Source organism: Papaver somniferum, chromosome 1, assembly GCF_003573695.1.
Source record: "Papaver somniferum cultivar HN1 chromosome 1, ASM357369v1, whole genome shotgun sequence".
NCBI lineage: Eukaryota > Viridiplantae > Streptophyta > Magnoliopsida > Ranunculales > Papaveraceae > Papaver > Papaver somniferum.
The window spans coordinates 79,647,243-79,671,900 of record NC_039358.1 but is presented as its reverse complement, the minus strand read 5'-3'; the positions used below and the strand labels follow the sequence as shown (position 1 = coordinate 79,671,900).

At 34.9% G+C, this 24,658-nt stretch overlaps 3 protein-coding genes across 4 annotated transcripts; all 3 read right to left on the bottom strand.

The window, feature by feature from the left end:
• Positions 1–361: 361 nt before the first annotated feature.
• On the bottom strand, positions 362–2,811 carry LOC113291657 (pentatricopeptide repeat-containing protein At5g40410, mitochondrial-like). The gene has a single exon (XM_026541169.1). The coding sequence runs from the start codon at positions 2,775–2,777 to the stop codon at positions 858–860; it is 1,920 nt and encodes a 639-aa protein (XP_026396954.1). The 5' UTR covers positions 2,778–2,811; the 3' UTR covers positions 362–857.
• A 15-nt stretch (positions 2,812–2,826) lies between these two features.
• LOC113291664 (GPI mannosyltransferase 1-like) lies at positions 2,827–5,995 on the bottom strand. 2 transcript variants are annotated; one of them, XM_026541172.1, is made up of 4 exons: positions 5,484–5,995; positions 4,300–4,482; positions 3,467–4,140; positions 2,827–3,377 (listed from the first exon to the last, which is right to left on the bottom strand). In XM_026541172.1, the coding sequence occupies exons 1-4, from the start codon at positions 5,752–5,754 to the stop codon at positions 3,063–3,065; spliced, it is 1,443 nt and encodes a 480-aa protein (XP_026396957.1). In that variant the 5' UTR covers positions 5,755–5,995; the 3' UTR covers positions 2,827–3,062. The 2 variants fall into 2 exon arrangements, with proteins under 2 accessions (XP_026396957.1, XP_026396960.1); XM_026541175.1 differs by having other exon boundaries at positions 3,593–4,140; positions 5,484–5,986.
• A 115-nt stretch (positions 5,996–6,110) lies between these two features.
• On the bottom strand, positions 6,111–10,024 carry LOC113291669 (thiol-disulfide oxidoreductase LTO1-like). Its single transcript, XM_026541178.1, has 7 exons — positions 9,848–10,024; positions 9,492–9,771; positions 8,782–9,038; positions 8,569–8,681; positions 7,632–7,779; positions 6,717–6,854; positions 6,111–6,503 (listed from the first exon to the last, which is right to left on the bottom strand). The coding sequence occupies exons 1-7, from the start codon at positions 9,935–9,937 to the stop codon at positions 6,444–6,446; spliced, it is 1,086 nt and encodes a 361-aa protein (XP_026396963.1). The 5' UTR covers positions 9,938–10,024; the 3' UTR covers positions 6,111–6,443.
• Positions 10,025–24,658: the final 14,634 nt, after the last annotated feature.

Below are 24,658 nucleotides of genomic sequence, written 5' to 3'. Positions count from 1 at the left end.
GTGGATGGAATACATGAATATAGTTGCTAACTATCTGACAAGCAAGCTGTTCGTCGGTTCCGAAAAATATATTTGGAAATTTGATCCTAATTTCCAAATCTTCTGATTGTTTTTTCTCAGATGAAAAAAGACCCAACATTGAAAAAAGTCCAGAAGGTTTTCCATTTTCTTTGTGACCGTTTCTGGATAGAGTGATACTGATTTTCCCATAAAAATAGAAACCAATTAGCGTTGATACAACGGCCTTTAGTCCAAAACCGTGAGCGGAAAATGGTATATATATACACTGACCCACTGGAGAAAAATATTTATCTCAAAATCTGAACAGTACATATTAAAGTAGATCTTGTAGTTTCCAAGATTCTTCAGTCAAGGAGTACAAAAAATTCACGCATAATTCATCTTCTATCATAGACACTCCGTGCACATTGCACCCACCCTAGTCAGAAAATTGGGAAAATATTTGTATCTCCATTGTCTGTATAGAGTGTGATCGTTATAAGTGTGGTTTATGAACGTTCATGTTCATAAAAGAAGACACGACATCATAAATTACATATTTGCTCAAGTGCAAGAATACGCTACTGCATAAATGGGATCCCGATGGCAGCATGGCACAGTAAACTGACTGGCAGAAATGGTAGTTTGAGGCCACAGAGAAAGACAAGGTTTTAAGAACGTCAGCGTGGAATTCGTGCCACCTTTTCTTTCGGGGTCTCACTTGGCCTAGCTATACCCACCTTCATAACTTACAGGGACCAAACGAGCCACCATACCAACAGATGTTTGCCTTAACTGAAGTAATACACAGCCATAACATGTACATTTTCTAGTGGAAACTATTTCTTGCCCGAAGATCACCAATAGTCTCCACAAGAACAAACCCCGTGGACAAAATGATGAAAACGTTTCGAGTCACGGATTATGATTTTACATTTCTCAACCAAAGATATGAATTTTGCAGCATTGTGACAGTCTCCGCAGATCCGAAGGTTCTTAGTTATTGTTATAGGTCTTCCATGGTTGGTAACTAGAAGTCCGAATGCAATGGCAATTTTCTCACTGTGTTTACTGATCATATCTGCTTTCATTTCCTCGTCAACATCATGAAGAACTAAATCCGTGCTAGGAACGTACCCAGCTTTTTGAATCTTTGTTATAAGTTCATCTAGCTTCCAATGAATGTCATTTGATTCTGGGTGTGATCTATCTCCCACTACAAACCGATACACTTTTCCTCTGTGTTCTATGAAACTGCAACCTGGATCTTTTTTGAGACCTCTCTCCTTCATCAATACCCTAACCTTTGAGGCTTCTCTCCATAGTCCTGATGCAGAGTACATATTGCTTAACATGATATAATTCCTGGTATCTGTAGGATCGAGCATAAACAATTTTTCAGCAATTTCTTTTCCTAGTTTAATGTTATGATGAACTCTACAAGCCCCAATCAATGCACCCCAAACACCTAAATTTGGTTCCATAGGCATTGCTTCGATAAGCTTGCGAGCTTCATCCAAACGTCCCAAGCGACCTAAGAGGTCGACCATGCATGAATAATGATCTACATCTGGTTCAACTCCATAAACTTTTGACATACTCTGGAAGTAGTGTTTACCCTCTTCAATGAGTCCTGAATGGCTGCATGCAGATAAGATATGCGTGAATGTGACATGATCCGGCTTTGCGCCATTCTTGACCATGAGATCAAATACCTTAATTGCTTTCCTTGCATACCCATGGATTGCATATCCTGCAAGAATTGCAGTCCAAGCTATCTTATCTGGATAACTTATCTCGCTAAAAGCTTCATATGAAGCATCTAACCTGCCGGATTTGGCATAGACACGGATAAGTGCAGTTGCAATGGGCATATCTGAACTGAAACCAGAAGACAAAATATAGCCATGCATGGCCTTCCCTTGTTTCTCTGCTGCCAGCTCTGCACAGACCTGGAGCAAGGTTACAATAGTAGCTCGATCAGGCCTGAAACCTACTCTTCTCATGGAATTGAAAAGATTAATTCCATCCTCGAGAAACCCATTTTGACTGTAAGCAGCAATCATTGAATTCCACGAGACTAAATTCTTAAAGGAAATGGTGTTAAAAAGTTCACAAGCTGCATTTACACACTGGCATTTCCCGTACATGTTTACTAAAGAATTAACAACTTTTATCTCAGATAAGAAACCAAATTTCAGAACGTAACAATGGATGCTTTTACCTTCTGTTGATGCTCGCATATTGATACAAACAGGGAGAAGAGAGATAAGTGTAACCTCGTTCGGTTCCACACCCATCTCAGACCTCATCTTAGAGAAAAGAGTGAAACATTTCTTCACATCTCTTCTCTGTGCAAATACCACAATAATGGAATTCCAAGATATTAAATCCTTATCAGGAATTTCTTCAAACAGTTTGAGTGCACTATCAACGCTCCCAAATTTTGCATACATTGTTACCAATCGATTACCAATGAACCCATCACTGTAATTTCCATGTTTGATCATCTGGCTGTGAAATTTATGAACATCTGAAACCGTTGAGCAGGAAGTTACAGTGAAATGGAATGGTGGGAAAATCGGTGAATGGGTCAAATTTCGGCTGAAAGCTGAACACTGCTGAGTTAGAATGGCGGTAGTGCAGAGATTTCTCCCTGTAAGAATATTGTAAAGAAATGCAGGTTGACGATAAAAGTTGTAGGAATTTCTGGAAACACACGACAAGACATGAAGGAGGCAAGACTGCAGTGGAGGAGTAGTTCTTGCTTTCATCATCCATCTCCGGAATTTCAAATCAGAATTAAGAAGAAAGAATACATAAAACTTGGATAAAACCGCAGGAGCGGGTGTGCAGCTGATTATAATAACCGCTTAAAAGGGTTTACATGTCATTTGTTTACATCGACAAAATTTAGAGCTACAATATGATGCCTGTTAAAAAGTATTGTTTAACCAAAAAATTACTAAACCAGGAGATTCATTTACAGTTCAAAAACCAAAGAAGATTAACATTGTTCAAAGAAAGATCTCAAGCAAGGTAAAAAGTAAAATCCATAGCTCTCACTGCAATTTTCTCGTTTTGCTGGAAGTCCGCCTCTCTTGCAACAGGAACACAGGCGAGTATATATGTCTTCGGATGACCATAACAAGAACCCAAGTGTTTGCAGCCAAGAACAATATGCTTCCTAACCAAAGTTGGATGAAGACATTCTTTCCTTTAAATTCTAATAGATAACCCCACATCAGCCAATGGATTTGAGCACACATCCATATAAAAATGCAGGATAACCCTTCCCACTTCAGTTTCATAGTGCTCCATGGAAGTATTAGAGGCAACAAGCAGAAGAACCACACGAAGTACTGGGCTGTAATAACCTGTCATAAAAGAAAAATACATCAAATAAGAACTCAAGATAAGTGAACGTGGTTACAATAGCTCTCAGAATGGTGAAGTTGATTCTTACAATGACTAGGCAACTGGCGATAAATTTAGAGAATGTAACCCGACGATGATGAACTACAACTTCCAATAGCAAGTTATCAAGTGACTTAACACTAAAAGAAAAATAAAATGGTTGTGAATTACAAACCTTGTTGAATGCTACGAAGGCTACTGTCTGCACAAAGAGGCAGAATGGTAGGTCCTGAGCAAACCGCACAATGAGCACCAGCTGGACAATCAACTGAGGCAAGAACGAAATGAGCTTCTCCACCACAGAGAATGCATGCTCATGATGAAGGTAGATGTGATAGAAATAGATAGAGAAATTGTGCCTTGGGTCGGTGCGAGTAAGATGGTATAGAAGTGCCTCGTGCAGAAACTCCCATCCATACAGATAAAAGGAAACACTGGTAAAAATTAAGAACACAGTCCCAGAGAGCAACCCAAATATTATTCTCCTTCTTGTAAAAAGATTTCTCAAAAGAAGCAATGGGTTGGCCATACAGAACAGATTTTTGCTGCTTGAATATAGAGACGATTCTTGTTGAATCTGGCTCCATTTCTGAATGACAAGCTTCTGACCAGTTTGAAGGTTGAGTGGATGAAGAACAAGGAGAATAGGAAGCGCATAGATAATTGGGTAGACCCTAAAATGAACCACAAGTCCATACCATATTGCTGCTTGCAGAACACTCCCTGCAAACATAATCCAAGGTAATACTGAGTAAAATATACAAGTGATTCTTCTTAATCGACATGCAGAACATGATAGGAGTTCCTTTTAAATAATGAAACCACGCTTTTCAAAGAAAGAAGATATGTTTCAAATGAATATAGGAGGGTTAGAACTTACACCATTCATGAGACAGTAAATAATCCACAGGACTATAGCGCAAACCATCGGCTCACAGTTTCCACGAGTGCCAATGGTGAAAGTAAATGGATTGAAGAGCCACAATGCTACAGAACTTAAGCATGTTTTCTCAGGAACCCCACGTAGCTTCAAAATCGAGCGAATAAGTATTCCCACAAGCAAATCTACATGAAATAAACACAATTCAGATTACTGAGTTGAGCTTCAAGATATCTTATAATACATGATATCTCTTGCAAGTTATGAAAAACTCTTTTTCATAAAAGATACAGTATATTGGCTACTAAAAGTAAGTTCATTGAATAATGTTGTCCTTTAGCTCTCCACCAAGTAATTTTCTACAATGGGTAGGGGAGCACTACAAAAAAAAACCATAGAGTAAAGCAACACTTTCAAAACATTGGAACCTAAAGTATATTAAAGAATTTGGTATATGAAGTTGAAACGGTACTCAATTAGGGAGTTATGCAACAAATGGAGTAAGATTACAGAAGCAACCCAGAGAACGTGAAAAATGAGTGTTCATCTTTTCAGGTTCACAGGTATCCATAGAAACTTTCTACATTAACTACTAGTACTAAAACCAAGCTGAGGAATTGAACTGAAGATGTGCTGACAGGGTACTAAATGAGTGTGAATGACTTAACAATTCGTTAGATACAGCTTCATTCAATTGGCTAACATAATTCTAAAGTAAAAGACTGACATATCAGGATTTCATAACTGTTTAAACAAAACGCAGCAAGAAGTACTTCAAAAACAATAACAACGAAGCCATAGAGAGTGAAGATACTTGGACTCACTTTTTCATCACTAAGAGATTTATAAAAATGGACTACATCCCAATACAGTTGAACGAATATTATGTAACAGCATTCGGTGAGGTTTCAAGTATTTCGACCAAAATCATTACCCGTCCCACAGTGAGACATATTATTTCCTTACAAATTATGAACACGAGAAAATGAAAGATGTTATGCAATATAGTTGAAACCCTAAAATTTGACATTAGCATATTCAATGAACTTAATTTAATGAAATCTTCCCCAAAACATTAGTCTAGTCTCATAATGCTAAACGTATATTAATTATACCAAGCATTTTAAACAGATACTGAAACCGTTAATAATTACATAAGAAAACGAGAATTTTAATTTTTAATTACCTGAAGCAGAGAAAAGAAATTTCCCCCAAGATTGATGAATAAATGAATTGGGTACGAGTAGAAACGCAAGCAAAGGAGAATATCGATATGTAGATCTCTCATAAGGGGATCTCCCTGAAGCCATTAAAGAAGCAGCATCAGAGAAGACATAGTAATCAATGTCTGTGTATCTAACTTCCATATGAGTATCTTGCCATTCTCCATAAATTATAAGAAAGATCCGAAGGATTGCAGAGAATATTAATAGAGATCGGAAGTTGATCGGCACCATCGTTTCTCTGCGTCTGAGAGAGATGGAGAGAGAGTTGGGTGAAGTAAAAGAACATAAAAGCACCTAGGGGTGAAAAGTGATATGAATTGCGGATTAAAGAAAGCCTGACTGACAACTAAACTTGTTTTGTATTTCAAACGCTGGGACGGGTAAAGAATTTGGAATGAATATAGGAACACCAGCCTTAACCCGCTGAAACACAAAGCTTCTTGCAGGAAGATTTTCAGCATCTAGTCCATAGACTCCATGCTGCAGGTAATGAGTGATATGATAGTATTATTGTACTAAATAAGATAAGATGTTCGTCATAAAACAGATCTATAATTTTAACGGAATGAACTCTGAGATGCATTTGCTACTCCTGGAAACTGCCTGAAGGATACATTCACTCTTGCCCATAAAAGGTTTTATTTAAAAGCTTTATACAAGAACTTGTTGGCTGTTGCCAATGAATATACGGATCTATATCAGCTAATATACAAAGGTACAGCACAGAGTAATCGCTTTTGCCTCTTTGATTAAACCAATGATGTGTATACATAGTAGAGTTTAATTTGCTAGGACACTGGCCCAAGGAACAGAATATTAAAAATCTGCGAGGGAAATGGCGTAGAATGATTGAGAGCTGTACAGTAGGTCTGCAGGATAACTTTGCTCTGCCAAAATCTCATTAAGATGGACTAAAATCCTCAGCTTGAGAAACCTGATAATTCTGCAAGCTCTGAAAAAGTTTTTTCTCCACTTAAAATCTGCAAAATAAACACCCAGTGTCAGGAGTAAAGCTCTGAAAGACAACGTTGGCGGTCAGCACTCAGAAAACTCAGACGTGTCTTTATGTGCATAAGTGGTGCATTCTATGAAGCCCAAAGATGATTCATATTTAAGAATGCTGGAGAAAAATTCCAATGAAGATATAAAACTGGAGAAAAAAAAGAAGAGAAAGCGAGATTCGGGTTCCTGACCTTTCCATTGATCTCCCAAGACGGGAAACCTTCTAGGCGAGCAACTGCACATTCCAAGGCCATATTGGTCCCTTTCATGAAGCCATTTGGAAAGCATTCTACATAGTTCAGTATTTTTGCACCTTCTTGTCCAAACATCTAATATTAAGCAAATAAAGGGGATTCAGATTAGACTAAATGATGATTCAAAGAAAAAGTGAGGAAAACAAAAACAGAGATCATACATACAAAATATTTAAAAGTGCTCTAAGGCTCTTATATTTCACACTGGGAAGCTCCCACATTTTTACAATCTTCCTACTTACAGTTATCTTTTTATGGAGCCTAATATTTGAATTCATTTTGGTACCAGAATGGCAAGAAATCTGGATCTTCAAAAGCAAAAGAGCGAGAAATTACCATTTGGAGAGGATAATCCTGTAATGGGGTTAGGATAATTCACAACTTCGTTCAACTAACTGTTCCTAGACATGGTACCCTACATATCAATTTGACACCACATCTATTTAAACACAAAACTAAAATTGACGCCAGCAACTTGTACTGGAAGCAGAGGGTCTTATGGAATTCCAAGGCAAAGTCCAACACCACTGAAGAGGAGACAGTCTCCATGAATAAGAGAACTTCTTAGCCAAAGCAACTATGGAATGTAAACTTTTATAGCTTGCTTGGAAGCCAGCAAGTCCTAGTCTTTTGGTTTATGAAAGCTTCTTCATGGTTGCTGTTATGAAGACACAACCTTGACGCATATGCCAACTAAGTGGAGGTTTTCCAAGGCAGCACAATATGAAATCTTTTCTAGAAAATGTCAGCATATGTTTCTCAAATACACAAATCTTAATTTAGCTCAGAAAACTACGTCTATGAACTGCTCTACTTAAACTTGTGGGGAGAAGTATGTATAAAAGAAAGCACCTCCTTCTGTTCTAAACAATGTGAACACCAGAAAGCTCCATACATTTTAGCTCCTATAGAACGCAGATGCTTTGCAAGAGAGATGCCATACGGAGTTGATTTTGTCGTTATCTCAGTTTGATAATATGGCAGATTAATGTCAGCCATGCTGTACAAATAGAATGAGATGATGAGAAACTACCTTAAAGCATTTCCAAACCACAAGGAATTAGTCCCTAAAATTTCCAAACATGTATATTTACAAATCAATAAAATTATACCCCTTTTGGCAGACTGATTAGCAAATCTAATAAAGCAGAAGACTTCCTTCCACACTAAAAAAAGTTTGTTGTAATACTCCCAGTAAATATTCGATGAGAAACCATCTCAAGCTAGTAAATATGCATGCTCTTTGTAGCTCATATGAAACAATACAACCCAACACAAGGTGCTTAAATACACATGTCATGGTAGCAAGATTGTTCTTCAATCCCAAAGAAAAGTCATCTCTGAAAGCTAATAAACTTCAGCTCAAGTTTTTTCTTAGTCTTATAACCCTAGTATCTGAATATGAAGCTGTTGGACCGCAAAAATATTGTCTACTGCTCTTGTTACGAGCAATTTAAATTTCTTCTTGAATTGGGAAGTTGGCACATCATAGTTATTGGAGTGGACCCAGGAAACTGAGTTTAAAACGTGTCAATTATATCGATGTGCAGATAAATATATGAGAGTAAGCACACAAAACTGAGACTTCAGGCTTAGTAGTGAAACTGTGAAAAGTGTGAAAATGAAAACCGGCCAGAAATACTAACTGAATGGCAATTTTAGTTTTGGTTTCCAGATAGTTAAAGTAAGGAGGAGGAGACGAGAAAAGTATCGAAGCCTATGAACTAAATATGATAAGCAAAGAAGATATATACCCATGAGCTGAGATCAATGGAGTTACATGACTAACCTGTTTGACATAGGTGCAATTGTCTTATATGAAGTATTTAAAGCAGCAACTACTAAGCCAGCAACACATATTTGCAGACCCACCGACTTTTGTATCTCTTGCCATCCCAAATCCTGAAGTATGCAGAGAACCAACAAGGAATTCAGAAGCTGTGTCCCCAACAGCAATGATAAATATATATCTAAATGGAGTTTTCAATTTTGAAACCAGTACCCTTGTAATTGCGATAAATAAGGTGGAAGATAAGGCAGCTGATAACAAACAGTATGAGCACGCTGATCCTGAAAACTGTGTGCTCAAAATGTACAGAAAATAAGCACTAGCTGTTGCCATTGAAGTAACAGTTGCCGTCAAAATCATGCGACCATCAGTTTCACCTAGTCCAAAGATTGAATTCTGACGACCCAATTGTACACCAAGGGTTGCAACTAATCCATACGCGAACATACCAATTAGCGGAAGAGGAACACCTAGCCAACACAACACAAAAAGGAAAATGAAAGCAAGACAATAAGTTTTACATAGACTTCATGTACAATTTTGTTATGTGACTGCTGAGATTGTCCCTCCTTGTAGTAAAAACTGACAGACTCAACAAATGAACAAATGCAGGACAAATAACAAGCAAAACAAATTTCAACAGCTAAGCTTAACAAAGACAACGATTAACTCATCATCACCACTTGTTCTACATTTTGAACTAGTTTAAAATGTCCAGCTCCCAAGAATTTCTCTTCAAGATCAACATTTGACAGCATTTTGACCTAAAAGTGCTCTAAGCCTCTAACATTGATCTTGTTCCATAAAGATTTCACCATCTATAATTCTCAATTTCTATTCAAATTTCAATCTTCAGAAAACAATTCATAAAACAACCAAATCAAAAGCAATCTGTAAAATTATGAATGATAATAAAACCATACCGAAAACTGCAGCATAATCACTATTAAGTATATCTCCACAATTTCCACCTCCAATAAGGCAAAAAGCATCAGAACCCGTCACTTTAAGATAAGTCAAATACCCAGTTTCCAAAAACCCTAAAGATCCAATAGCAGCACACAAATTGTATGTAGAATTACTAATACTCTCCTTCTTCTGAGTAAGAAAAGAAGAAGATGGTGGTGTTGATTCAACTTCTGAGTCTGTATTATTCTGAGTTGGTCCTCCTGATAAACATTTTACAGGTAAAATCACCATCCTCTGCATCAAAATCAGAGATTAACAACTAAACCAAAATCAAAATGAATGATTTCGTAAGAGAGATAAGTGCAAATACCTTGAAGTGTGACGTAGGAATACGCGGAGAAGAGAGGAAGTTAGCAGATGAGGAGCGTGTCGGAACTGAGATACTTAGGAAGCTTGCCATTTCCGATTTCCTCTCTCCCACTCACTCGCTCAGTAGAAGGACACTTTCTTTCAAGTTCTGAGGAAGCAGAACATATGGAGGAGCAAAGTTATTCAACTTACCAGTTAGCGAGTCAAGGAATGGATTATGCTGTTCGTTCCGTCTACGAGACTTTTGACTGTTAACGGATATTGTCATATTGACACCAGAGAGGAGCCTGATTCTCAAACTGGAGGTCAGCGATCGAGTCTCCGCTCAAGAATTTGGAGATCTCATGAAATACTCCTCTTATCTTATCTCATGTATAAATTTAGTTTAAGCTCTTAATGTATCTTCTTTCTACTAAAAATAGGAGGTCAGCGGATCGAGTTTCTGCTCAAGAGTTTGGAGATCTCATGAAATACTCCTCTTATCTTATATATAAATTTAGTTTAAGTTCTTAATATATCTTCTTTCCTATTAAAAAAATAATAATATTGACACCAGAGTTCGTAGTTGAAAAGGGTTTCTTTTATACCTATGTTAAAAGTGAGCGAAAATCAGAAAACGTCTGAAAGTTGTTGAATCTATTTTGAATATATTCTTAGGAGAAACCCTTCGCTATTTTTGGTACAAAAATATTTTCTTAAACCTTTTAAATAAGGAGGTTATATGGAGGATATTTCCATATACTTTGCTAAACTTTTTCGAAAGGGTAATCAGTGAATGACTTCCAGAGAGTTTCCAAATCTTCATTGGAAATTTCGGAGAGTCTCCTAATGTCTCTTGTTATTGGTTAGAGACTTTTTTTAAGTCATTTAAATTCTCTGGAACTCCATGTTATTGGATTAGGATTTCGTAAGAGTCACTCCAATACCCTTGTTATTCGAAGGAGAATTGAAAGTCATTGACTTGTAATTTTCAGAGATTTGGGAAGACTTTTTTTATGAAAATAGGCATGGTAGAAATCTCCTCAAGAGGTGATATTTTAGGAGACTTGGAAATTTAGGGAATATTTGTTTTTGAGAGTAGGACCTTTTTTTTTCTTTTTTGTTTGAGTTGATGACCAAGGGACGAGCCATTTGCATAGTAATACAAACGACCTCATCTGAATATATTGGACAACTCCTCTCTCTTCTTCTTTTCTCTTGTGTATACTGGTCGAGCTTTCTCTTTGCTACTTCAAAGGAATCTCCTCAGATGAAACAACGAAAGATGCTAACCAGTATGAGATAACATAGCAAATAAAAAAAAAGTGGAATGACAGAAAACTTAGCATAGGACAACAATGATTTTTTTCTTACAAGGAACAAATATTTTACTAGGTATTCATGGTACTTTTAGTAACATTGTAACGTGCATAATTGTTAGAGCATAGCTCGGTTGAACTTACCAAGCGTTGGTATGTCAAGTTTGGTTGTCATATTTTAGTATCAAAACTCGCTTGATTTAATACTAGAGTCAACTTTTTTTAGGTTAGACTAGAAAGTCTAGGAATGTTGAGACGTACAAGTATATTCCCATGACTCACAGTATCACTAAGACAAATAAAGAAGAAGCTCAGAAGGTTGAGAATTGTCAAGGAATAAATACTGAAAGGAAGAAGAAGATAGTCCCTAATACAAATGTCTGACTACAATATCGGTAGCTCTAATGGATCTTAGAAGGAATTCAATCTTCATGCATGGGTCATATAACTTTCACGAATAATACCAGATCGTGCTCCAATATTTGTATCATCCCGAGTTCCGGAGCAGGTTAAACCCATATGGAGATCGGAACTCGAAGTGTTGTGGGTTGCAACGAACTTATACATATATTTCTCACAAAATAACTTTTGGTACCAAACGTAATTGAAATTTTATATACATGAATTTTAGTATCTGAATTCATTGATTTTTTATTTTTTTGATGGAAAGATGGGCTTTGAAAAACCCCTAGAATTATTTATTAGATTACCTCATTCAAATTGAGGTTTGGATTGTTACATAGCTGAAGTGGTAGATAAACATACCCTCCCGTTTCATCATAATACATTGCACACTGATATAACCAATTTACAATGAGAATTCTTTGATCTATATGAAACCAAATAAAATGGAAAAGACTAATATGAATATTGGTATTTTGATTATTCTTCAACCATTTAGAGGCATCTTCTTCAGTGAGATGAAATCCATCAAAGCAGTTTCCGCTAATCATTCTAATCACGACCCATTCCGATAGCCATTGAACTTCTTTGTATAATACTTGATCATCGTCGGGTCAGAATCGATCGTCTTCAAAGATATGCTTGAATCTCCCATTGAATTTCAATTTATGAGCCCGTAGGCTATAATAAAACGCACTTATGGCGATTAAAATTGAAATTATTATAAGGCATGAAATACCAATTAAAACAACAAAAACAGAAGAACAACAACATAAAAAGTAAAATTCTAAAACCTAAACACAAAGTGATTTTTATTGAAAGCAGAGAAGTTAAATATACAATTACAAACCCAAAATTACTTGAAAAATCTGATATATCAGATTCAATCTTAGTAAATCTAGGTTTGAAGAAGATTTTTTTTAAAGAAACTAAGTTTGGATAATTTTTTGGAGAAAACGGTTATGGAGAGAATTTTGGGGAGAGTATTTTATCTAGGAATTCAGTAATCATCGTTAACAATATTTTCAATCAAACATATTAATTCAAATTATACTTCTAAGAATATAGAAAATAATAACACAATCATTAACCTAACATTTTAGTTCCCACTTCCACATTCCGTGAAATTTTCAACAATGTCAACTATGGTAATATGACAACTCAATAGAATGCATTCTCATTCTCAAAACAATTGATGAAATATCAATCAATCAAATATAACATATAACAAGATATTTCGGCAAAACTTGAGGATTCAATTATGTATCCGATAAAGAATCTCATGACACCAATAACGTTTTCAACAAATAATTTAGTATATATTTTTCAATGCATGAGTTCACAATATCAATAATGTTTCCAACAAACCAACAAATTCAGTTTTCAATTCACAAGTTTATAATATCAATAAGTTACACAAGTTTACTCAGTTCATGTGATGTTAATTCACTTATCGGTGGCATTCTGATAAGGTGCACGAATTTCCTTAGTTTGTGCCCTTCCAATCCTCTTATCGGGTTTATTCCCATAAGTTGTACGAGTTTCCTCAATTCGTGTCATGCCATTCAAACAAACTTATCCATTAACTTATAAATAATTTTCACAATAAGGGAAAAACGTTGGATAGCAACACACGAGAAAGAAGCAATGATGATTTCCTTACAAGTATTTATGCAAATAAGAACAAGCTTTACAAACTGCAGACTTCTTATATCATATGTTTTTGGGTGATAACTTTGTACCATCTTTTCAGAATTTTATAGGGACTTACATGACTCAAGCATATACAACATATCCAAAATTCACAACAAACCAAAAGTTCAAACAATAGATATTGAATTTACAATGTCATCCTAAAAACTGGACAGATTACATCATGTTACCAAAATAATTCTGTCAAATTCATACTAATCTTAAATTGAAAAAAATCCAAAGTACAATGAAAGGTAAGACCTAAATCTGCAAATTTTTTTAAGACCTCAAATCATTCTAACATCATTAAGATTGTCGAAACACAATCATGGACAAACAAAACAGAATTGTCCAGAAATTTCAGAAATTAACATCTAAGTTCAAACATACATTATATGTGGTGAATTACCCTAAAATTTGAACTAGATGTTCATAGCTGAACCTGACATGACATAGCCAACCGGGGTTGAACATATTTGATTTTGATATCACGAATTCAACCAACAAAAAATGGCATTACAACTCATTTCAAATATACCTAAGCAATATCACCATTAGAATCTTCATTTCTTTTTCATTTGGCTCTTAAGAATCTTGATTTCGGTTGAGATTGAGTTATTTTGATAGTCATTATTGAAATTAAAACATATTTCCTTTTCTTACTCGAAAAATATGACGTATATTTTGTTTGGTTTGGAAGATGAAGTTTCACATACTTCAAATTAGTCAGTTGAACGACTAATTTGGTTACAATAGTCTCAAAAAAAATACAAGGAAAAAAAGGAAAAATGAACTTTAAGTTTTTATAAAGTTTTCTCTTAAAAAAATCAGAAATATCTATAACTCTAATCTATCTTCGATAACTAACACTAATCCCATTGAATCTAATCAAAATGTTTAACACTAATAACTTTTTTTCCTTTATCCTGTAGTCCCCAAATAAAATCAATCAGTGACCAGAAGATGCTTAAAGTTCTACAAGATCTGTTTCTCTTATTTGGCAAGAAAGAAAATGGGACAGAAGGGAAACCAACTACCTCCTTCTACGCCAAAATTGAAATTGGTGTTCCTTAAGTTGGAAAACTCAAACCCTTAAAATCACCACTCAATATAGGGTTTGTAGAAGATGACTTATTTAGTGTTTACATCTATTGATTGCATGTAGTCTACAAGATTATCTCAATCAGATATACCTTAAGATACACTGCATGCCTAATATATAGCTTGTTTCTTAAAAAACTCAAAACCTTATCTTTCATCACATCAAATGTGTCAGCTTCTTTCCTCAGATTATAACAAGTCTTCAAGTAACCAATCTTAGATGCGTCCATCATATGGTGTTTCATTTCAAGTTAAGAGAAAAAAAAGGGTGAAAGAGAAGGAGGAGTCAGTTTTATACTTCTATATATACTCATTATTAGGGTTTTAGAGACCGAGTCGGACGGGTTTTAATTCTCACACTATTTATGTCACATCTGAAGAGTCCCCCCAATCAGGGGCACTGGATAATCCATGACAAAATGCATTAGTATATAAGGTAAATAAGTTTTAGAGTTTTTAAGATGTCATGGTTGAAGAATAAGAAGAATAAAGAGAAGAAGAGAGAAAAGAATTTCAACTTTTTTGATGTTCTCTTGGCATTGATTGCAGTATTTTTATTCTTTTATGCGGTTTCTGTTATTAAGGATGTTATTAAGGGTTAAAGATACACTTTATGAAGCTGGTTTAATAGGGTTTATATGAGAATATTTTTTAAGTTTTAGTTTTTGTAATGATAAAGAAAGAAAAAAGAGGATACCAGGGTTTTATCTGATGTACTTAAAAAGGATTTTAAGGATATGATGTAGTTAAAAAACAAAAGAGAATTATATAATGATAATAGATCAACTTTTCTGTGTGTTTTTTTTTGTTCCTTTATAGATGATTATGGTTGTTTATTACTTTTATTCATGTAACTCAATTTGATTAGATTTTTTATGCTCTTTTTTGTCAATTTCACAAATTAGAGATTGATTTGATATGTGTTTTCGGTGTTGTTAATTAGTTGCCTGATTAATGATAACATAAGAAAGTTGATCATCAATTGGAGACATAAAGTTATCTATAAAAATTACTGAAATCCAAAAACACAAAATCATACGAGGTTGAAATCGGGCAAATCACCCAAAGAGAAAGGGATCTGTAGGCATTCTACCTTCTATTGACTACAATTTCTCTTGATTCGCCACAATCTTTTATTTAAGGAACCCTAACTACATCTCCTTCACCCTGTCTCTAGATTTTGGTTTTCTCACCTCTAATTCTTTTTCCTAATTATAGTTATAAATTTATATTAATTCTAATACTTAAAATAATTATTATTATACATATTTATTATTATATATCATTTATTAGGGTATGACCCGTTCCGTGGTCTGTTGTTGGAAAGAAAGATCCATGAAAAATAACATGACAAATTATAACGATAAAATATTGGTGAGTGTTGCAAAGATTTAATTCTGTAACACTTGCATGCGAGCGTAATGCATTTGAGCCTTTTTAAAGCACATAGAGGTCTAAATAACGCTTTTTTCACGTGGGTCCCTGCTATGTGACAAAAACACATGAAAATAACACTCTTTATATTAAAATACATTTCCAAAGCTTGAGATTAATGTAGGGGGTCTAAAAATAGCTTTTTAGCAAGTTCTTAAGACGAAGGTCGTGGAGAAAGTGATAGATATGACTTTCTCCTTAACCCCCTCTCATGATATGACATCATATCATCTTTTATTATTGACCCTTGACCTTTTTAATGGAAATAAGCATACAAAAGATCTGAAATCCTATGGGTCACCTTTTTTTATGACCTTTACCCTCTTTTTTATGATCTTTACCCCAAATGAGCTTTACCCCTAAAATTGGAGATGCTCTACAATCTCATGAATTAGTTGGTTATTAGTGACTTATAAATTACTATTTAGAACTCGAATTGTACGTTGGAGTTTGTTGAGCGTGTGTTTTCCTGTCCATATTCCAATGGAAGAGGTATTGCCATAACTACACAAGTTTTTATTTGGAGCTCAGCCTGCTAGAACATAGAACCTAAATGGTTGTGTTGGTTGCATTTCGAATTGTCTCCGCTGATATGTAGTTAAATAGAATCACTATGTCATACTGGCTTAATAAGATTTTGCAAGGGATTTAGCTAATTCATACATATGGGTTTCCTTGGCATACCTACAACTAGGGTTAGACACCATCCCTGTGTCAAATTCATCGCTTAGGATTTATGTGGTTACAAAGTTCTGATGAGAAATGAAAGATATTGATTGAGCATCATGAAGGTTTAGGTCGATATAGTATGCTTATCAGAATACATTAGATGAATCTTGTAACTTTATTCATTAATTTTATACCTACCAAGGTTTAGAGACACAATGTTGGCTTGCCTACCAATAAACTCAGAAATACAATGAGGAGTGACTTGAGCTTTTATGTCATTATAACATATCATTTCTTATTCTCCATGGGCACTCCGTAGTTTGTGGTTTTCACGGTATGAATAATATCCTTGCATTCACCTTGTATGATGACCCTTTCTGTGTTCACAAATATTTTTCATTTGGATGCCATACCAAATGCATTAAAAATAAAGAATATATCAAGCCCAGATTTGCGCACCCCATTAAAATCGGGGTGCTCCCGCGCCCATATGTATGAATTGGTTTTCATTTTTTGTTTTTGTTATCTTTTTTTTTTCTAAAACTATGTAAGACTTTATTAACTATCTTTCTCCTTTATTCTTCCATCTCCCTAAATTTTCTTATAAATTGAAATTAGATGATGTTGACACAAAAGTAGTATATATAGAGAGGTTGAATAGATGGCTTATATGTTGAAACACAAAACAAGGAAAATCGCGATTTGAGTCACATAAAGATGAAGCGAATTGATATAAAGCAAGAAAATCATCTACATGTAACTATGATCAATTAATTTTATAATTTTCTTGTACTACATCATTAGATGAAAGAACTATTGATAAAAATTTCTTATTTTGTTCTATCTTTGATCAGTTATTGGTAAAAATAAGTCGTTATCATCCGGATGACTGTATCTCGAAAAATAAAAGATATTACAAGTTTTATAAAGTAACAAAGAAAAAATTAACTCAGTTTTATGGAAACTCGTGTTAAATGGAATATTTTGTTTTCATTGGAAATAAAATACTAAAACTGATTTTCAACGAAAAAAGTAAAACCCATCAATAGACAGGGCCAGTATTTGCACATCAGTTTTAGAAGCGTGCAAAATTTTTGACTTGTATATATATATATATTTGTAAATGAATGACACATAAGTATATAAAAGTTACAAAAAATTGCGGGTTGAATACTTGAATGGATCCTGTCATCGCAGTAATGTTGTCTGAACTCAACAAATGATGCGTTTCTCCTGGGTAAGTTGAAACAATGTAGTGATTTATTTCATTTGATACTATTATTGGTTGGTGCCAACATACATCTTTCAGTTAAGTACTCTGCATCTCCATATATGTCAAGCATGCTTGAATATATGATGGACGCAATCTGTTTCATGCAATCCTCATCTGGTACGATTATGTACTCATTTAATATTTTAATCCAGGTTGGGTCTTTCATATCGTTAAGTGGAATTTCCGAAATATTTCCATTTCCAAGATCAAATACCCATTTATCGAATATCTCATTTTCTTACATTGCAGATGAGACACCAGAAATTACTCGCATACTCTCATTAAGGCTGAAGATTCTAAAATGTCTCCACAACTTTGATCTATTTTGTTAGAGCACTGCTCGGTCGAACTCGCAAGCATTGCTATCTCAAGCTTGTTTGTCAAGTTTAGTTACCAAAACTATAAGTCTTTATTTCTAGTCTACTTATAGCTAAGTTTCGGATTAGGATAGTAAGTGTAGTTGAGCTTTAGACTTCACAACGTTCATTTAATGAAGACGAAGAACTACTCAAGGGAACTTGTGGAACTTCATCAACAAAAGGTATGTGGATACTTGAACTCATCTATCACTCAAAAGTCTATCTACTCTATCTCTTATTTGAGATAAAAAGTCGTATTGCTATATAGACTTCAATTATACACATTTGGTATTTCGATCCGAGTTTATTTCGCTTATCTATTTCTCGAAATATGTGTTGGTAAGCTTTCCTTTAACCAAGTTCGTCTTTTATTCTTGATGAAAGTCAAAAGATGATCATGTGAAAATCGCCTTGTAACATCTTACATGATTTGTGTGAGACAGTCATTTGATGTAGACTCGGAATGTTTCGCATTGATCTTTCGATCACTTGAAAATTGCTTTGAAGCTAATAGTTTGTGTGAGACAGTTATTGTCGTCTTCCAAGAATGTTTCAATGATTGAAATGAGGGTTTAGAACATGTAACCATGATTGGATATAAACATAGTGCGTATTCACATTTGTGTAAAGTCCAAAACCAGGAACCAAGGTATGCGTACCCGTAGCGTACTGGTTGGTTGTTGGAAGTCCGGAAACTAAGTATGCGTATCGTAGGCGTACTGGTGGAAGTTCAAGTTCCGTGAATTTCTGCTGGAGTTTGGAAGTGTAAATGGTATGCGTACCCGTACGCGTACTGGCATAACCAAACTCAGTCCGGCTATTTAGGTATGCGTACCCGTTTGCATACTTAAGTAGGTTATGTTTTAAAATCGGGTTGTCCATGAACTAATATATTTATATTTATATAGTAAGGAATGCAATCTTTTGCAACCCGTGGCTACAATGTTCATGAAATGATTCGAGTGAATGAAAATCGATTTTGATTCAATTGTATCTTGTATACTTCTATGAGAATATAATCAATTGAAAGACTCTCTAACTAGTATCATTTGAGTCATTTGAACTAGTTATGATAAATATGAATAAGGTTGATATGAAAGTGCTCATACGGCTAACCATTGGTTAACTATTATTGAACCAACTAAGTGTATATTTTTAGGTACGATTACCTTTATCTAAATGATGATACATTTCATTTGTGTATAACAAGCTAAGTTCGATCTAACGGTTGAAAGATATTAGCTTGAATCTAATCAGGTTTTCATCTTACGACGAATATTGAATGTTTTATTACCAAGGTAACATTGATTGCGAACCCTGATTTGAAGACTATATAAAGGAGAACTCTAGAAACTGGGAAACCTAATCCACACACCTCCTGCGTGATACTAGTTGTGACTAGAGTCGATTCTCCTTTAACCTTAGGTTTTTCGTGAAACCCTGTAGGTTAACGACTTGAAGACTTCATTGGGATTGTGAAGCCAGACCCAACTATTTTCTCTGTAGTTGCGTGTTCTGATCTTGCTGTTCTCTATCATGATTGAGTACTATCTTCTTTAAGATTTGCTCGAGATTTATTCTCCGATAGGCAAGATTGAAAAGTAGTCACAAACATCTTCGTCTCATCGTTTGTGATTCCACAATATCTTTTTTCGTTAATCGATCAAGATTATTATGAGGTGATTGATAATACTAGGCGGTTCTTCAGGAATATAAGTTCGGTTTATCAATGGGTTCCTGTTCACCTTGATTTATCAAAAGACGGAACAAAACTCATAGGTATATCCGTGGGAGACAGATTTATCTACACAATAGACTTTTCTGTGTGATACAGATTTGTTTATCAAGTCTTCGACATTGGGTCGTAGAAACTCTTAGTTGTGGGTGAGATCATCTAAGGGAATCAAGTGTGCAGAATCTGGCGTGGTTCAAGAGGCGTAAGGAACGCAACTGTACCTTGATCAGTGTGAGATTGGTTAGGGCTCAACTACATTCCAGTCCGAAGTTAACTTGGAGTAGGCTAGTGTCTATAATGGCTTAATACAGTGTGGTGTTCAAATCTAGACTAGGTCCCGGGGTTTTTCTGCATTTACGGTTTCCTCGTTAAAAAATTTCTGGTGTCTGTGTTATTTTTTTTTACGCATTATATTTTGTTATATAATAAAAATATCACAGGTTGTGCGTTGAATCGATGAACTGGTAAATATTACCTTTGGTTGTTGATTGAAATTGATTGATCCTTGAACATTAGTCTTTGGTACCGTTCAAGTTATTTCTCTTATATTCAATTGGGCTCTCAAATTCCTATTTGTTTGATTGCAGATTGAATTGAGATACAACTCTTGGATATACTTTTCTTGAGATTGATCTGGCTGTCTAGTTGATTCTCTCGAAAGTATATTGGAGTTTGTCCATACAAATTGCTAAGCGAAATATTGGGTGTGTTTTTTAGACCCCCGCTTTTTCATATTTATCGATGCGTCAATAGTTATTTTTTTGGTTCCTTTGGGAGCCATCGATAATATCTTCCAAATCTCTCCACCCAAGACTATAGTTTTCCTCTGAATATTTTTATCCGATTTCTCAGCATATCCTTGAATGTCCTATCCACTGTTTCAAAGGCATGTTTATGTATCATCGTTGCTTGATCCCATATCACTAAGTCTACCTTGCACATTAACTTTGCCAAATATGTTCCCTTTTGTATGCCACAAACTGAGTCTTTATGAAGCTGTATGGGTATTTTGAATATTGAATATGTTGTCCTCCCCTTGGACAATGAAAGTGACGATATTCCTAATGAAACCACTGTTAAAACAATTTTCGATCTCGATCTTAATTCGATCGCCAATAGATTGAATAAATATGTTTTTCTCGTCCCACTGCTCCAAAGACAAAAAATGCTCCCCCTTTTTTTTTGTCTTCGATTGCTTATTTACAGCTTTAAACATGTTTCTTTACTGGATGTTTAATCAATTGCAAAGCTGCAAGAAATATCCTCGAACTTGTGTTTTGTTGCAGTTTAGTTCTTCATGGATGAGTGTCTTTTCTTTTTTTTCCAATAGAAGAGGGTAAGGAAGCAGTGGGATTTTTTTGAGAGACCTATTGATTAGGTTCATTGTTTTCTCAATTTCAAATAAAACCAAGTGTTTGAGTTGTTCATCCTCGATATCTTGGTCTGGATTACATATTTCTTTGTTTTGTTCATGCAGAATATCTTCAGATAGTAGTCTCCATTTTCGGTTCCACATTTTCGCAGGATCGGCTGTTTCACAAAACATTAACAATGTTATGAACATTTCACGTAAGGACTTGCTGGATCCCAAAGTACTTGGATCTTGAATCACTTCCCCCTATTCATGGTCGGTGTCCATTTATCTGGAATTTCGAAAAGTAAGTTGATGTTTTGGTTGTTGAGGTGGTTAATGCGTGTATTAGAAACTTGCGAAAGTGACTGTATTTGAGGGGTTGCGACTATTTTTGGATTATCTGTGACAATTGTTAATTTTGTAAATCTTAATGTGAAGAGACACGATCAACATGTATCTTACAATGCAATGAAATAGGTAGAACTTTCTTTAGCCAGGACCCATTACTGTTTTTTTCTCTCGCTTGATCTTGTAAGGGTGTCATCTTTTAAAAGCGACCTTTGAGGTTTCCCAATGGATCGCTTCTGAAAAATACCTACTAGAGTGATGGCCAATCAGATGTCGATGACATGGAAAGTTCATGATGATTCATCCTCTCTAGATCCAAAAGTAACTATGGGGACGACGTGTGGCGTTACGAGGTTCTCTTATTATAAAGAAAGATATGATGTAGCAATTGATAACCTTACTGATGATAAAAAAAAATGATAATCTTACTAGTAACGTTTACAGTACTAACTAAGTCACTCAAAATCAAATCACAATTAACCCATTAACTAGGAAACAAATCATTGATAATTCGTTTGATTGATAATTCGTTTGTGAGGATCAAATCACAATTAACCCATTAATCGGAAACAAATCATCTTTAGAAGCATATATTATGGTCTTTATATATGCTTGCCTATCTTGTCTTTTGTAATCCATATATGTATTAGTATAAGATATATTAACATTTATCAATTTTAGATTTTAATTGAATCTAGTCAACTAGGAGAACTTGTTAACAAGTTCAAACAAGCAACTCTGGATTTAGGTGATACTTCTGAAGTAGTTACCTTTCAACAAGCTAAAAACAACAATGAGGTTGAAGAAACAAGATAGGAAACAAGCGCCATTGGAAAGGTGATAATAGAAGGAAGAATGAAAGCATATGTGGTGGAAAATTTCATCAAGTTTACATGGACTTTTATGAATGAAGAAGTGGTTAAAATAGTGGAAGTGGAACCAAACATGATCTTTAAGTTTAGAAAATGGGATCTTCTCGACAAAGTAATTGATGAGAGGCCATAGAGTATTAACAAACACTTTCTTGTAGTTAATGACTATATTCCTGAAATGATCTATACAGAGAAGCACTGGGGGTTCCAACAATTCTGTATACAACTCAAGTTCTTATTTCCAGAACACATGAACGTGGATTCAGTAACAAAAATGGGGAGTATCATGGGAGATGTCACAGCCGTTGAGCCAAAAGATGCAGTCCCAATTGGCAGCGACCCGTTGAAAGTTTGTGTCAATGTAGATCTCTACTACCCACTGAAAAGAGGAGTGAAAGCTCTAACCAATGCTGGGATAAGCCGTTGGATTAAATTTTTTTTATGAAAGACATCCAGTTGTAATATGTACTGAACGTTATGTTATCAAACACTGCAAAGGGGCATGCAAAGATGCAGCAAACTACTTGGCTAAAGCGCATGAAAAGCCATACTTCTTTTGCAAGGCCATCAGTATAAGGAAAAATATTACACAAATCTCAACAAATAGTGCTCCAATGGAAAAGTCTAATCAAAAAAGTTTACCAAGACCGAAAATCTTTATCCCTCCAAAAGATGGTGAAGTTATCAATATGGATTTTCTAGCTGAAACAAGGTGAAAATGAAGATACAGAATCTACATGACTAGGAAAAAGAATTAAAATCACTGAAGGCGCTGCACGTAAAGGAAATAATGAAGGTTCCATTAATTATGAATGTTTCTGATATTAACACAAACAATCGAACAACTCAAAATATCATAGAGAAAGATAACCAAATTGTCAACTCACAGAAGGAGATACGGGTATACAAAATATCATATAGTTCTTTCAACTCTTTTTTCAAAAAATTTAAGTGCCTTAATTTCAGTAGGTTTAAAAATCCTATTGGTAGTTAGAAATTTTTACGCAAATTTAAACCCTTTCATACTGGATCTCTGCAGGCATTAAATGCTTTCACAAAAACTGTTTTCACATATTTTCTATATTAGTTTCTTTTGATTTCCGATTAGAACATAGTAAAAGTGAGTTGTTTACCATGAAGATTATTTCATGTAATGTTCAAGGATTTAATAAAGCTAACACTAAAAACCATCTGAGAGACTTGATCAGATCCCAAAATCCTGATATCATCTTGCTTTGTGAAACTAAAATAAGCCAGCTTAAACTCCAACGTTTTCTAAAGCAGTATAAATTCCCAAACATGAGTTATATAGAACCTGTAAGGCTTTCTGATGGTCTTGTTTTAGTTTGGAAAGATGGCTTTACTTGTGATTTAGTTGATACCTGTAGTAACATGTTCAATGTGGTAGTTTAAGCAGATCCTAGTAAATCAGAATTCCTATTAACATGCATGTATGGATATAGAAATTGCAACAAGAAAAAAGAACAATTAAACTTCATTCATCGGATTAGTAGAGCTAATAATAACCCTTGTATAGTTCTGGGAGACCTAAATTTTCATTTATTTGATAGTGATAATATGGCCTCAACCTAATCTGATGGACTAGTTAATGGCATTGTCTGTGATTGTGGCTTAAAAGATATTGGTTATGTTGGAAAGGACTATACTTGGTCTAATAACAATCTAGGTACAGGATCAAAAAAAAAATCTAGAATAGACATGGCCTTAGGAACTGGTAACTGGTCTGTCCATTTTCCTAATTCTAAACTCATGAATTTGATAAAAGTAGGCAGTGATCACAGTCCAATAATGTTAGTCACTGATTTCACTGTACCAAATTATTGGAAACCTTTTAAGTTCTTTTTAACTTGGTTAAACGATGACAATTGTGCAACTATTATTGCTAATACTTGGAATTCTAGCGTCAATGGTTCACCTGCTTTTCAGCTGGTCACAAGACTACAAATTATAAGGAAAAAATTATCTTTTTGGAATATGGAGCATTTTGGTAATATTAACCAAAAGGTAGATAATCTACAAAAGGAGCTTAACATGCTGCAAGGAGGGCCTCAAGACTCAAATGATCAAAATAGTATTATCAACATCAATAAATAACTGAACAATTGGCACAAGTTTCAAAGTGAGTTTTACCGGCAGAAATCCAGAGATACTTTCATAAAGGAGATGGACTACAATAACAAATATTTTTCACACCAAAGAAAATAAGAGAAGAACAAGAAATAATATTGATTCCATACAAAACCATGATGGAATC